The sequence below is a fragment of the Plecotus auritus genome (genome assembly GCF_963455305.1).
Source record: "Plecotus auritus genome assembly, chromosome: X".
NCBI lineage: Eukaryota > Metazoa > Chordata > Mammalia > Chiroptera > Vespertilionidae > Plecotus > Plecotus auritus.
This window is the reverse complement of record NC_137784.1, coordinates 25,011,500-25,026,308: the sequence shown is the minus strand read 5'-3', so window position 1 is coordinate 25,026,308 and position 14,809 is coordinate 25,011,500. Positions and strand designations below refer to the sequence as shown.

Below are 14,809 nucleotides of genomic sequence, written 5' to 3'. Positions count from 1 at the left end.
ACCATCCCGATGCAGCCAAAGCCCACCATGTTCTGCACATGCCCCCTGGTGGTCAGTGCACATCATAGCGACCAGTTGTTTGGTTTTTCTGGTTGTTCCACCATTCGGTCTGTTTGCATATTAACCTTTTATTATATAGGATTAGGTTCTGTCCACACTCCAAGAAATAGCCCCTCTGAAAATGCTAATTTTTAGCAACATATGAGACCACTAGATCAGTTTGTTTAAAGCTACTGTTAATGTCATGTAAATAACTTGGAAGTTAGCCCTAGCCAGTTTGGCTCAGTGGATAGAGTGTCGGCCTGCAGAATGAAAGGTCCTCGGATGGATTATGGTCAAGGGCACATGCCCAACTTGCGGGACTTGATCCCCAGTGGGGCGAGTGCTGGAAGCAGCCGATCAATAATTCTCTCTCATCATTGATGTTTCTATCTCTCTCTCCCTCTCCCTTCCTCTCTAAAATCAATAAAAATATATTTTAAAAAATAACTTGGAAGTTAAAGTCTTATGTAAGGATTTACAATTTATTATATATTTCTTAAGATTCTATAACTTTGCTGTAACTTCAGCCTTTGTTTTCCTGGATTTCCAAAACCACATTCCTTTCCTGTACTTACGCTGATTAGAGGATGGTGGCTAGCATGAATTAGATGAGGGTGAATTAGATGAATATTGGCTTCTTGCAGTATGGTTTAAAGTGTTTGTTCTGAATGTGCCTCAATATGAGTTTTTAGAACTAACTAGCTATTAATATTTATTGGGGTCATACTGTGTGCCAGGTAAAGTGCTAACCAGTTATAGCTTATTCAGTCTTCCTAACCTCCTGAAGAAATAGGTACCTTTGCTATCATAGTTTTGAAAATTAGGAAGCTGAGGCTTGGTGTGGTTGAAAATCTCCTCAAGGTCACAGAGCTGGTTAGCAATGCACCCAGGAATCAAATCCAGGAAATCTGATTTCTAATCCCACATATTTACACATGAACGTATTTTTGTCAGTCTAACATCCATACTATGCCCTTTCTATTTATATTCTGAAAGGTGTAGGGGTACATTGTCACCTCTGTTTTAAAATAATTTTTTCATTTTTATTAAACCCTCTTTCTGTGATTGGGAAGCATTAGGTGCTTTTAAAATCTTTCAAATGTCTTCATTGAAATGAACTTTAGGTCTCCCCACCTTTGGTAGTTCAGGAGTTGGCAGAAAAATAAACATTTATATTTTTTTTCATTAAGAATAGTTTATTAACTGTCTGATGAAAGGACTAACATAAAATAAATAAATTAATAATTAGATGCAAAGAAGCACAAGCACACAAAACACGGAAATAACTACAAATATGTACAAAATTAAAATAATTATAATTTAAAAAATTTGTGCTCTATGTTAATAAATATTTTAAAATGTAAACATTTATTTATGACAGAAAGATTAAAAAATGGGTTCTGATATTAAGCCTAATATAACTTTGGGATCATATTGAAGTAAGTGGGTATGAAAATAAAAGCTCTTCTAGGAGAGCCTGTTGAGAAAGCTTATTTAAAATATTCAGCAAATTTACAACAAAATTACATACTATAAATAGACTCTCATGGGGAACTAGACAATATTGTGATCAGCAAGGCTTAGCAAAGTGAATATTGGACTTACAATAAAATGGCTAATCATTTCCAGATCATTTCATTCAGGGAAGCAGGGGGTAGAGAGCCTAGCCTGTGCAGAGGTGCTGGAAAGAAGGAAGTAAGAATGTCTACAAGAGGTGAAGCAAAGAATAAATTGCCTACCTTCCCATCATTTCCTAAGAAATTGTAAAACTTTCTGATTTGACCAGGACACTTTTATATGAAAATAAAATCAGTTCATATCCAGATGTATTGACTTAGCTAATTGTTCATAAGTAGGGATTTCTTTTTTTGGGGGGGTCCTGCGATGGATTTTCCAAGATAATTTCCCAGATGTTGGACTTAGCCCATGTTCCCAGAAACTCTTCTGGTTTCTTAAGATTATTTGCAAATTTTATATTTGATCCAACTTTTGTGCTCATTAGTCTTTCCTTTTGTGCACATTTATTTGACTAAGCTAAAAAATGACAAATTACTTAAACATAACATTTTATTAAAACCTTTGTAATTATATTAATTGAAAGTGACATATGAGAGGCAGTAGATGGCTTTGGCACCCATGCAGAACCCATGATTTGTGTTGTTTCTAGGTGTGTGTATGTGTGTGTGTGTGTGTGTGTGTGTGTGTGTGTGTGTGTATACGTAGGGCCTGCAAGTGTTGGCAATTTACTGTTGGTTAATTGTTGAAGTAGAAGGAATAATAAACTATGCACTTAGGCAACCACTGCCCTTTACTGTTCCATGTTGCTGAGCATATACTATGGCCAAGGGAAATATTGTATTCTATCCTATGTAGCTTACAGGAGACCCAACCTTGTTGGTGCTTTGTTGTTGTTAATCCTCACCTGAGGATATTTTTCCATTTATTTTTAAAGAGAGTGGGAGGGAGGGGGAGAAACACACAGAGAGAAACATTGATGTGAGAGAGACACATTGTTTGGTTGCCTCCCCAACATGAGCTAAACCAGCTAGGGCTTGTTTGTGTTTTTTATTAGTCCACCTTTCGATTAATTGTTGCTCTTTACCTCCTCTAAGCATTAAATTAAATAATTCCATAGACTTGAATATTTTTATGCCTTTTATTTTCCAGGCATTATTTCATAGTATAATAGCATAAGTCTGAAGTAAACACTGAAATGACTCTCTCTCCAGTGGTTGTCTTAAGCCAGTTTTTTAAACACCAACTTGACCATGGGTCAGAGCAAGAAGAATTCAGTTCCACTGATGTTGAAAGGAAATAGAAGAAAAGTAATTTTTAAATCATAAAATTGTGATTATGAACTAAGGGAATAGCAAATTTGGTCAGGTACTTTCACTAGAAGAGCATGACAGATATTTTAAAAATATGGTAAGTGTAGCAAATGCATTACTTTAATAAAAATAATGGCAAGACATACATAATAAAATACCTAGTATGTATTTATGTATGTGTGTGTAAATAATTCATATACTTTTTTTTAATATATTTTATTGATATTTTTACAGAGAGGAAGGGAGAGGAATAGAAAGCTAGAAACATCGATGAGAGAGAAACATCGATCAGCTGCCTCCTGCACACCCCCCACTGGGGATATGCCCGCAGCCAAGGTACATGCCCTTGACCGGAATCGAACCCGGGACCCTTCAGTCCGCACGCCGACGCTCTATCCACTGAGCCAAACCGGTTTCGGCAATTCATATACTTTTAATAAAGAAAAACATACTCTAACAATATTACAACATTTTAACTTGAATGCATTATCTTCTGATAGGCAGAAATATTAGTGTACTTCTCTGTGGGTACATCTATATTGGGCTCATATTTCAGGCTTAATTGGCAAATCAACTGTAAATCTCCATTGTATATAACTAGCTAAGGGGACTTCAAATCCATAAGAAGTAAATATTTAATTAAAATTTAATTTTAAAATGGCTTTATACAACTTTAATGTATTTTAAAAATTAGTAGTCTTGAGAATCCATGTTTTCTCAAAGAAGGAAGCAGGAGGGTATACTTTATACCAGTGGTCGGCAAACTGTGGCTCGCGAGCCACATGTGGCTCTTTGGCCCCTTGAGTGTGGCTCTTCCACAAAATACCACAGCCTGGGCGAGTCTATTTTGAAGAAGTGGCATTAGAAGAAGTTTAAGTTTAAAAAATTTGGCTCTGAAAAGAAATTTCAATCGTTGTACTGTTGATATTTGGCTCTGTTGACTAATGAGTTTGCCGACCACTGCTTTATACCAATGATCATGACCCTTATTCGTGGATACATAGGTTGGCAGAAAAATTTAACTTTCTAGACCCACCTTTTTGTGTGTGGCATTTTTGCTGCTTTTAACAATCAGCCTTTAAAAAAAAATGAACTCTGGGCATTGACTATTTTATAGTGTTTTGTCTTTTGCTGATATGGAGGATTAGCTAATGCTATGATATTCATTAATATTTATTTTCAGAGTTAAGGACTGGGAAAAAGGAAATGATTACAGCATTGTAGTAGCTTCTGTCTTGCAGCTGTTGACTGTGCTCAGAAAGGCCAGTTTAACTTTTTTATTCTAATCCCAGATTAGGAGCAAAAGAAGAAATATAATTTAAATAAGTAGAAGAGAGAAGAGACTGGAAATAACTGAAAATAGAGTTTATGCTAATCTACCCCAGTGCTATTCACTCTTTATGATTTTCAGCCACTATAAAGAGCCTTTCCTGTTTTATTTGTTTGTTTGTTTGTTTTCCACATTTCCCTCTACTCAATATAAGTCCAGATAGTTCTTATGTGATTTTAAAACTATCAGCTCACAACTAGCTTTAGTGGTTATTTTGCACTGCTGCAAAAGCATAAAATGTAAACCCTGATCAATAGGGCAAGAATGCAATTTCTGATTATAAAACAAATAGATAATCCAAACAAAATCAGAAATCCAAGTACTGGAGAAAATATATAATACATTTAATCACATATGCTTTAAAAAGACTCAATCTGAGTTTGACAGTAAGCAATTCATGGATCAAACAATACTTAAGTTCCTTTACTAAAATATGTGAAAACAGTAAAAATAACAATTTACATGTACAAATTGAACAGTATTGCATTATTTTCTGGTTGATTTTAATATATGTAATTATATATACTCTTGTACTTGAGTGATAGGGAAAAAAAGAATTGGCAATATTAAATAAACCAACTTATGCTATATTGGCTACCAAAATATTATTGTAATGGTTATTTTTAAAATTCCTGGCTATCACATTTGAAATGTTCCCGATCCTGGCTTATATAATTCAGAAAACCTCAGACTCAACATGACTTTCAAGGACAATTCTGAATGTTAATGTTTCCATTTTCGGCCTCAGAGCAGAAAGAGTTTTATTAACCAGTGTAAGCTGTGGAATGTCAAACGCGTGATCGACAGTATACACTCCACACACAAAATAGATGCATAGTCATTTTATTCTAAATTGCTTCACTTGAAAATGTAGCATGAAAATCTAGAGAGAGGGAGTAAAAGTAAGTGATTTTATACTGCTTTAAATTGTTCAGACCTGAAGAACAAAAGTCCTAGGATAAAAATGGTCATGTATTTGAGTTAGTTTTAAGCCAAACCTAATAACTTTCTTTTATACCTGCCATAGGGTTTGGATAAGTAAGCTAGCCTGATAGATGCCAAGCATCATTGTTCACGAGTAGGGGCTGCAGGTTTTCCAGAAAGTAACAGGCCTTATGCCAAACTTGCCTCTCCATTCTAGTGTTATATAAAAATATGTTCTAAGAAGCAAAATGGATGACTAGAAGTTTTGCATAGTCTCTGGGATTTTCCAGTAATAATCAGTATATCATGATAATATCTTGGGGGAACTGGACCTCCCAGGCAAGATGTTTAGGTTCAAGAGCAGCCTTCTCTGTTTACTTCTTCTCTGTTTACTGTTTATTTATCCCACTGATTATCCCTGTTTATCTTTATAAACAATCATACACTATGATTTTTATTTAATTTTTTTTCATTTTAATCCAATTTATTGAGGTGATACTGGTTAACAAATTTATATAGCTTTCAGGTACACAATTCTACAATACATCATCTGTTCACTGTATTGTATGTTCAGCATCCCAAGTCAATTCTCCTTCCATCACCATATATCCCCCATATACCCTCTGCCACCTCCCCTCACCAACCTCCCCCTGGCAGTCACCACACTGTTGTGTCTATGCATTTTTTCTATTTTTTACACTATGATTTTTTAAAGATTGTAATACTGTTTTGTAGTTACCTGTCCTCATTAGTCATTATACTTTTTAAAAAACTAATTCAGCCTATTGCGTTGTAATCCTTATGTAGTCAGGAAGGGACAAACGTATCTGTGCATCTTGCCCTCACCAACATTTATCGATCTTTAGTTGCTTGGAATATGTAGTGATAAAGTAATTAGACACAAGCAACAAATGACTAAACTAATACATAAGAAAATATTGAGTAATGAAAATGTTATGTTAAAAATGATAGAAAAAGAGTAACTAAGAAGCAGAAAAGCATCGCTGGGCAGGTGACACTTAAACTGTGGGATTAAACAAAGGAAAAACAAACACCTCATAGATACACACAACAGTATGGTGGTTACCAGAGAGAAAGGGGGTTGCGGGGAAGTTGAAGAGAGTAAAGGGGGCATAAATGGTGATGGAAGGAGACTTGATGTGGTGAACACAAAAAAATAAACTGAGTCCTGAATGAGGAGAAATTATTTAAAGAAATGGAGGGAGAACAATTCAGGGAAGAAAATAGCTTGACACATTTGTGAAACAAAGAGGTCGCTGAAAGAGTATCAGTGGGCAGGAATGATGTACAGCGTTAGACTGGAGAGGTAGGCAGGTGCTAGATCATGAAAAAATTTCAGGTAAAGAATTTGTATTTTCCTTTTTAGCATGATGGAAATCCATTGGTTTTAGATAGAGGAGTGACATTTGATTTATAGTTGAGCAGAGGAGAAGGAACAAGCAAATAAGCTAAAAAGCAGCAATAGGTGAGGTGGGAGGATAATCGAAGCTCAGGAGAGGAGGATGACAAGAATGAATGAGTGGTTAATTGGGTTAGTAATTGAAATGTCAAGTAAGATGATTTAAAAAATGGCTGTTCAATTTGGGAACCTGGAGGTTGATGGCAAACTTTAAAGAGATGTTTTAATGGGATAGTGGGCAAAGAGAATAGTCAGGTAAGGAAGTGGAAAGAGCAACTATAAAAAAAACACAAAATATTTTTCAGTGAAGAGGAACACATACTAGTATTACGGGAGGAGCAGGAGGGTTACTTGGGTAAGGAGAGTATGTTTTGTTTGGGTTGATAATAGAGAACTGCTGTAGAGATGGAGACATTGAAGATGCCAGAGGCAGCAGGTAATTTTAGGTGAAAAGTCCTTGTAAAGTAAGAGGAGGTGGGATAAGGGGCAGAATATCCTACTGCACCTTTCTGAACAGATGCTTTCTTTATACTTTTAAGGTCAATTGATGGTAGAAATGTGCAAATTTTGCTGAGTATCTTAGCTGGTTCTAGTTTAATAAAAAAAGTATGTTACCCAAAAACATGGCAGAAAGAAATCATTCATTTGGGAAGAAATTTTAATTTACTTTAAAAAATTATCTTTCAGGTGCTTCAAGAAGATCTAGAACAGGAACAAGTCAGGGTCAATTCTCTCACTCACATGGTGGTAGTAGTTGACGAATCTAGTGGAGATTGTGCAACCACTGCTTTGGAAGAACAACTTAAGGTGAGATGATTTTCTTTAATACACTAAATATGAAATTTAAAATAATGAATTGTTACTTAGAAAATAATTAGAAAGTTTATAAGATAATTTGTATATTACAAATATTGAGTGCAATATGTATACATGTATATATATGTGTGTATATATATATATATATATATATATATGTATTTATTTGAACTAATTCAAATTATGTCCCATTTGCACATAATTCCCTTTCATTAACTATATACTGTTTGCTCACACTAGCTTCCTGGCCTTTGGGGAAATATATAAATGCAGTTTAATTTTTTTTATTATAGTTGAATAACATGTATTAGATAATTGATCAAGGGAATATTATTTATGCCACTTCAAACATACAGTCTACGAGAGGACAAAGTTAAAAAACATAAAAAGCATTACATTCAATCAGATAACATAAATTGAACACCTTCAGTGTATTGTTTCCTGGAAGTCTTCAGTTGTAGTCTTGATGAGGGCATAGCAGCATGTTTAAGTCATGAGAGTTTTGTTGGAGCAGATACTTAGCCTTTTATTTTTGTTTTTGTGGGTTTTCTTTTGTTGTTTTTTTAAAGTAAGGATTTTACTGAACTATAGCATGCATGCAGAAAAATACATAAACCATACACCCAATAAATTATCACCTCCATCTAACCACCACTGACAAAAATCAGAACATCACCAATTCCCTAGAAGTTCCCCTTGATCCTCCTCCTAATCACTACTCCCATAAGAGTAATCACAAATAACACAAATTCGTTTTAGCTACTTTATAACTTTGTATAAATAAAGTCATGATACCTAGCCTTTTAAACCCTCACTCACCTGAGTCATAATAACTGTGTGCTTGGAAACATGACCAGTACGTATAAACAAAGGATAATGTGGATATTTTCATATTTTTCTCTTCTCTTCCTAATTGGGTATAATAAGGTTTTACTGTAAAAAATTAAAATAATTTCAACAAAGCCAAAATCCATTCACAAAAGCATCAATAATACGGGAAAAATACAATTTATTGTTCTCAATGTGATGCGTACATTCACATATATGTACAATTACAGATTGTATTTGAGGTATTCTTTGTACTCACCAAACTCCTGCCTTTCCTTTGTGATAGTTCAGAGCCAGTAGTCTGACACATCTAAGGATTTAATCAGTGTGGGTTTAAATAGCTTTACCAACTCAAGGTTGTTCTAAACATAGTTTCTCTTACTAAACTTATAACAGCATTTCTTGAAGCCTTATCTCTGTTCTCTTTTTATGTGAGTTGTGGTTTCTTTTTTAGCCCAGGGAAATGTCATTTCCTCAGGTTACTGCTTTAGATTGCCAATCTACAATGTTATCTTACTTGCCATTATTAAACAAAAAAGAGAAAACCCTTGAACTGCTACAACTGAGCATTTAATTTATACTAGTTACTCATGTTAATTGCTTATGTTTCAATGAAACTGTAGGGATTTCAGATCTAAAAAGGCTTAGGACTGCTGATATTATAATGTATCATTGAATATATGATCAAATATATCACACACACACACACACACACACACACACACACACACACACACTTATGACCACCTAAAGGACTAGTGAAAAGCCACTATTGTACCCATTTTAAGGAATTCTGTCATTCTGATACAATAGTGTTGTAACTAATTAAGGATGGTAAAATTTCAATACTGTTTCTCAGAAATGTTCAGAAAAGATAAAAGAAGGCTAGAGGGCAGAGGCGGGGAGAATGACTGATTAAAAAAAGTAAAGCAAAGTGTTTCTAAGTCATAGAGTATTTCCAGTTAAAATAACTACTGAAAAAAATCTATTTCAGCATCACCAGACCTAGTACTTCTATCTTTGGAATATAATTATTCCAAGGTGATGCCTATGAGACTAGGCCACCTGTAAAAACAGTCCATAGAACTGACAAATGTTCACTGGGTTAGATCTTAGGTAAAGATAAATTAAGAGTGGTAGTCCTAAGGTTTTCTATATTTTTATGCTACTTGCTTTCATTTTTATCTTGTTTTCTGTGTTTCACCCAGAGACATCTACTAAAATAGCTTTGCATATATTGGCTATCCCTGATTCACACAAATTCAATCTCCCTTTATCCATGACTAGAAGCCCAATGCTTGAAGATTCGTGCTAGAATGGGCTTTCCTTTCCCTGGCTGCCGACACCACCTTTCCACTCTGGCCCAGCCTTCCCATGCTGCCCAGAGGCCCTGAGAGACCGGGGGTGGGGCAGAACACCTGCATTGTCGCCATGGTGATGACGCAAGCATCCCCTGTCACTTGGTGCCTGTGTATGCAAATTAACTGCCATCTTTGTTGGGTTAATTTGCATATCACTCCTGATTGGCTGATGGTGTAGTGGAGGTACGGTCAATTAACATGTTTGTCTATTATTAGGTAAGATTGTCTCCCCCCTTAATTTGTGTTGACTACTACCTCCTGACCTCCTTTCCCCTCAACTTCCTTTCCCCTTTTGATGCCCTCCTTTCCATCTACATAGCTTCTTACTGTCACCTTACTTTTAGATAATCTAGACTAGTGTATATGTATAAATGGGCAGAGTTAGAATGAATTAAGTGGTGAGAAAGCCCCTGTTTTAGCATTTCTTTCTTCTCATTCCATCAGTTTCCTCAGTCCCTGAGGAATCCATGCTTGAATTCTATGCCTTATTTAACCATTGGTTTGAATTGCCCTGGAATGCTGGGCTCTCATTTGCTTTTGAAATTCTGATGACTCTTCCTTATGTTCTTTGCAAATGGACCTAATCTTGTCTTACCTAGTTTAATTTTTAAAAGGAAAGGGAGGAGGAAGAGAAATTGATAGAGAGGAGGAAAAGAGAAGAAATAATAAAGGATAAGAAAACAGTTAAATACATACATTGGGAGGAGCCTCTTGAATAGCAACACAAGTATCCTTTGCAATGTAATAAAAATTCCACGTGTACATCTGAGATTGGGGAAAAACTGGCCGGGACATGAGAAGAATCTTTGAAGGCTTTTAGTAGAGCGAGGTCTGGTCATCCATAGCTATTCCCCAAGGTCTGATAGTGTTAAATGCTCATTTACAGCTTCTTTCTCTGCCATGGTCTTCCATGTCACCACAATGCCTTAATCCATTTTGTTCAAGTTAGCTGAAGTATCATCCAGAGCCTCAAAATGAATACCCAGTGGTCTTTAATTAAGAGATGAAGATGGGGAAAACTATGAGTCCTTGATTTAGTATAATAAGGAAGAAATGTGCCCTTTATCACCTTTTAAAAAATACTCACCCAAGGATATGATTTCATTGATTTTTAGAGAGAGAGGAAGGGATGTGGGAGGAAGGAAAGGAGGGAGGGAGAGGGAGAGGGAGGAGGAGAGGGAGGGAAAAGGAGAGGGGGAGGGGGAGGGGGAGGGAGAGGAACATCAACCTCAACCAGGGATTGAACCCACAACCTTTTTGGTATATGGGAAGACACTCAAACCAACTGAGACACCCGCTGTGCTGTACTTACCATCTTGAGTTAAAACTCTAAAAATAACTCCTCATAGAACATCTTTACATGTGTTGACTTATTTCTATGAACTGTAAGTTACATTTTCTCTAACTTTGAAAGACTTTCAGAGGTCTTCATTTTAAAATGTTTGAAGAAAAACGAAGTTAGATCAGAACATATGCTTAGGGATTCTGAAAGATGGCATGCCTTTTGAAGGATAATATTCTGAAAGAGCAGTCTGTTGTAAATTAATTTGATTCTCTCATCAGTTCAGCTTGTCCCTCAGCAATGTCACCACCGGTCAAAAACTTGTCTTTAACTTTGAGACTTCTAGGATGTCAGTAGACTGAAAGTCTGATTTATAACTATGATGCCAATAAATAATTTTATTGAGAAATAGCTTGGTTAAATAACTGAGGTGAGTAATTTATGTAGAGTCTCTAGTCGTGGAGGATATCACCATATCTCTTTCTAATATTCTGCATTCCTTTTTTCATTTTTTCCATGAGTACTTGTTATGTTCTTTCTATGTCCCAGGGATTGTGCTAGGTAACAGGTAAAACAGTAAGTAAAAAGAGAATTTGTCACTTCCTTTCTGGGTCAGGAATGAGTAATTTTTGAGCTGACTGCTTTCCTTGGAACCTGAAAGAATGGCAGCCATTTCTCAGCTCTTTCTTAGAAATCAAATGCTGATGCCTTCTCATCTGTGTTGGGCTTGGCAACTGCTCTCTTGGTACCTGCAATCTTGCAGAAGAAACAGTCCTTAATCAGATATTTACAAAAATGAGCAAATATTTAGGAATAGACACATTTTTTTCTATGAATGAAAGAAACAAGGCTTTGTAGCAAAAAAAAAATAATCTTACTTAAATTGAAATTTGAAGGCATGAAATGATTCCATAGGAAAGTGATGTTTAAGCTAGGATCTAAAGGATATGCTGGAGGGAGCTGTACAAATTGTGTGTAAGATGATTAGTGGAGGTGGGTACAATTTCCAGGAAGGAGAAATAGTATATCAAGTTAGCATGTTACCCTCAAGGAACTGGAAAAGGGGCCAATTTAGCTACAATTGAGTTCAGAACAGTGCTGCTAGAGGAGGCTTGGCAGGTAGACAGGAACTTACCTAAGAATTGGAATTTGTTTGTGATACTAAACTCCACAGTAATTCATTCAATCAAAAACCATGTATTGAGTAGCAGCTCTCTGCCAGGATGACAGCTGGAATGACTGTGATGAGGAGGAGCTGAGGCAATAGTCACAGAACCTGCCCTTCGGACTTGCACTAACCAAATGCAACCAAAAGTAAAATTATGGCCATGATAAGTTCAATGTGCCAAAAATATAACTTGCTAGATGACCTAGCTTACTCTAGAAGGTCAGGAAAATAGAAGTTAATTAGGCAATGCTAAAGGGTAAGAAAGTGTTCTGGACAGAAGAACAGCATTTATTTATTCATTTAACAAATATATATTGAGTGCTTCCTTGGTACTAGCCAAAAGTCTAAGTTTTGAGGTTAAGTATGGATAAAATATAAATCATTCCTCTATGAAGCTTACATTCTAAGCATGCATCATAAAAAGCAAGTTTTATTCTATGAAAAAAGTGGTAATAACAAAAAGGAAAATACACAGGGAAAGGGAGTAGTAGTTAAAGGAAGCTACACTGAGAAGATGCCATTAAAAGAAAGTAAGGGAGGTTTTTTGGATGTGCACAGGTCCTATGGGGCCTTTTACATTTGAAAAAATGACAATAAATGGAGCATAGAGAAAGCCTTTGTTCTAAGGAGATAGCAGCTTCCAGTAAAAAAGAAGAAGAAACATGGTGAGGCTCATAGATTACAGAAAATGCTCTAATGAAAACATCTTCCAGAGAAAAGGCAGTGCTATTAAAGTCCCATTATTAGATATGTTCTTCTGTACAAGTTAATACTTGAGAGGCCAACTAGATGTATTAAAGGTGTCTGAGGCCACACACCCAGGAGTGTTTCTGGCAAATAAAAAGCATTTGGATCATTTTGTTTAATCCTAAAGTCATCTAGCTGTCTACCATTTTGGATCATTAAAGGTATATAAAAAAGAATTAATGCAGACAAGCATTGTCTTTTGAAGTATAACCTGGAAAATAAATTTTAGAGCAGATTATTAAACTTAAAATTGTGCATACATATTCACTTTCTTGCTTATATGATGAAGTCAATAAACTTAGAAAAAATTTTAGGAATAATTTTCAAAGATGAGAAAGGCCTCTAAGCACTAAAATACTAAAATCAAGACATGAGAGCCAACTTTATATCAGATGACATTAAACTATTTGTACAAATGTTATGTGATATTAAGACAAATTCTTTTGTGGATTTATAAAGTTGATGCAATGGAATGGGCATATAAAGAGTTTTGTTTCCTTAAAGTATTTTGCAAAACCTCACATAATATGTTTGTGGATAAGGTGAGCCTTTCTCTACATGGGTTGGTGGAGAACATCTGTGTTTTAATATATTTCTTCCTGATATCTGATTTATGTGCCAAAGAATATAACTGAAAATAACCTGCAGTGTCAGAAAATTTTGGGGAAAGAAGCCATTGGAAGATATAGCTAGTGAATTGGGTAAATTTTTCCTGAGCAGGAGTGGTTAATGGATGATTTCCTCTCCCACATGACTTTAGAATGTTACATACAAATGTCATATACTGGGAAAAGTATGTTTATTGTTTGAAATGTTGCTGTTTATAAAAAAGCAATATATTTAAATAAATTAACTAAGTTTTTGATAAGAAAGGTCTGATTTTCCAGCCATACATGTGAATATAAATATATATATATAGATGCTAGAGGCCTGGTGCACAGATTTGTGCACCAGTGGGGTCCCTTAGCGTGGCCTGTGGGATTTGGGCCAATATTGGCAGACAAACGCCGCCTGCCACTCCTGCTCATCCCAGCCCCCCTGCGCCTGATGCAGGCTCATGCCCCGTCAGTCCTGATCAGGAGAGGCTCGCACCAACACAGCAGCGCTTGCCAGCCATGATCCCTGCGTCTGGCACCTGTCAGTCAGCTGAGCGGCGCTCTTGCTGTGGGAGCGCACTGACCACCAGGGGCCCGCTCCTGCATTGAGCATCTTCCCCTGGTGGTCAGTGCGTGTCACAGCAACCAGTCAACTGGTCATTCGGTCACTTAGGCTTTTATATATATATATAGATATGTGTGTGTATGTGTGTATAACCATATACAAATGCGCATATATATACATTTATATACTTATACATTTACTAGGGGTACCCTCAGCCCAGCCTGCACCCTCTCCAATCTGGGACCCCTTTGGGGATGTTCAACTGCTGGTTTAGGCTTGATCCCCAGGATTGGGCTTAAACCGGTAGTCAGACATCCCTCTCACAATCTGGGACAGCTGGCTCCTAACTGCTCACCTGCCTGCCTGCCTGATCACCCCTAACTTCCCCCTCTGCCAGCCTGATCACCCCTAACTGCCTCTGCCTGCCAGCCTGATCGCCCCCAACTGCCCCCCTGCCAGCCTGGTTGCCCCTAACTGCCCCCCCCCCGCCGGCCTGGTTGCCCCTTAGTGCCCCCCCTGCTGGCCTGGTTGCCCCCAACTGCCCCCCTCTGCCGGCCTGGTTGCCCCCAACTGCTCCCCCTGCTGGCCTGGTTACCCCTCACTGCCCCCCCGCCCCCGCCAGCCTGTTCGTCCCCATGCAGCCTGCTGTTCGGTTGTTACTGTGAGGGCGTCGTGACCAATTTGTATATTACCCTTTTATTAGTATAGATATTTATACTAGTGACCTGGCACGAGAAATCATGTGGCCCCACCCACCCATGCGTGCCCCACCCACTGCCCCACCTTGACACCCTAAACATCTCCACTCAGAGCTCAAGCATGCCTGGCTTCACCCCCAACCTCTCCGGCCTTCTTTGTCTGCTTCAAGCCCAGCCCTCGGTCCCACGAGCCACCTCGGGCTG

The 14,809-nt window shown here is 37.2% G+C and overlaps 1 protein-coding gene across 1 annotated transcript in view; it reads left to right on the top strand.

Annotated features, from left to right (window-relative positions):
* The window catches only part of DMD (dystrophin), a 2,407,712-nt gene that overhangs the window by 695,029 nt on the left and 1,697,874 nt on the right, over nt 1-14,809 (top strand). The window contains 1 exon segment of the mRNA XM_080651877.1: nt 7,232-7,351. Coding sequence (XP_080508003.1) covers nt 7,232-7,351 — 120 coding nt within the window.